General features: G+C 37.5%; 1 protein-coding gene across 1 annotated transcript in view; it reads left to right on the top strand.

Annotated features, from left to right (window-relative positions):
* Positions 1 to 1,141, top strand: part of LOC107577921 (cyclin-dependent kinase 16-like) — a gene marked incomplete at both ends in the record, with an annotated part of 24,454 nt that overhangs the window by 21,138 nt on the left and 2,175 nt on the right. Inside the window, 3 exons of the mRNA XM_016263944.1 lie at positions 120 to 234; positions 890 to 984; positions 1,062 to 1,124. Coding sequence (XP_016119430.1) covers positions 120 to 234; positions 890 to 984; positions 1,062 to 1,124 — 273 coding nt within the window. The remainder of the gene's footprint in view (positions 1 to 119; positions 235 to 889; positions 985 to 1,061; positions 1,125 to 1,141) is intronic.

Genomic DNA, 1,141 nt, shown 5'->3' with positions numbered 1-1,141 from the left:
CACTGGTTAAGACAGTCTTAGTTCTTTTCTGATAATTTGACAGCTTGTCTTTTTATATAAATGCAAAGGCCATTACACATCATTAATGCCATTGAACAGCATATTGTATGTGTTTGCAGGGCACATATGCAACAGTGTTTAAGGGTCGTAGTAAACTAACGGATAATCTAGTGGCTCTGAAAGAAATCAGGCTGGAGTATGAAGAAGGCGCACCTTGCACCGCCATACGAGAAGGTACAGTGCGTTTAGGATGCATTAAATAGATTGAAAATAACTAAAAATGTGTTTACAGACGTCTTTAGAAATTTGGATCAGTTTCTAATGAATGCCGTATCATTCATCAAAGAATCCTGCATACAGTTTTCATCTTGTGCTTTCTGAAGTACTTGCCATAGGTATTTGGCTTGTAGGTCACTTCTCACAGACTTTAATAAGATCTGTTTCCACAACAGATCAACAACTCCAACTTAGTTCATCCACCCATAATGCTCATTTCAAATAATTTACCGTCTAATCTTGATTTGGGATATTTACCAGCAGAATCTGAGAGTTTTGCCTTCAGTCTCATAGATAAAGCTGGTGTTTAGAGTGTACCGTTCAATGCAGCTTCTAGCTGAGACTGATTTGTTTATGGGAACATTTTTTATTTGTGTTTGGCCATTATTAAAACCAAAATTTAACTAGATAGCATTTAGTGACTTGGTAGATATACAAGTGTACTCAAGGGTCTAGTATTCTTAATGCATGTATATTGCTCTTGGGATTATTTAACACAATTTTCCTAGTAGACTACAGTAACCGTGCCAGGCTGTAAGTGTAGAGAACGATCACTTCTTGTGATGTTTTAATTGATGCTGATTTGATGTGATGATATTTCTCTCTCTGTCAGTGTCTCTTCTGAAGAACTTGAAACATGCCAACATTGTCACCCTCCACGACATCATTCACACAGAGAAGTGCCTTACACTAGTCTTCGAGTACTTGGTGGGTGACGTGCATATATTTTATTCATCTAATTTTGTCCACCTAATTCTAATTAATTTGTGCTCTGTCTTTTCCAGGAGAGGGACCTCAAACAGTATTTGGATGACTGTGGGAGCATAATGAGCGTTTATAATGTAAAGGTTAGGGGCGAAGACAT

The sequence above is a fragment of the Sinocyclocheilus grahami genome, unplaced genomic scaffold (assembly GCF_001515645.1).
Source record: "Sinocyclocheilus grahami isolate Dianchi unplaced genomic scaffold, SAMN03320097.WGS_v1.1 scaffold7763.1, whole genome shotgun sequence".
NCBI lineage: Eukaryota > Metazoa > Chordata > Actinopteri > Cypriniformes > Cyprinidae > Sinocyclocheilus > Sinocyclocheilus grahami.
Note: the sequence above shows the minus strand (reverse complement) of the source record. Positions and strands in the feature narration are given on the sequence as shown.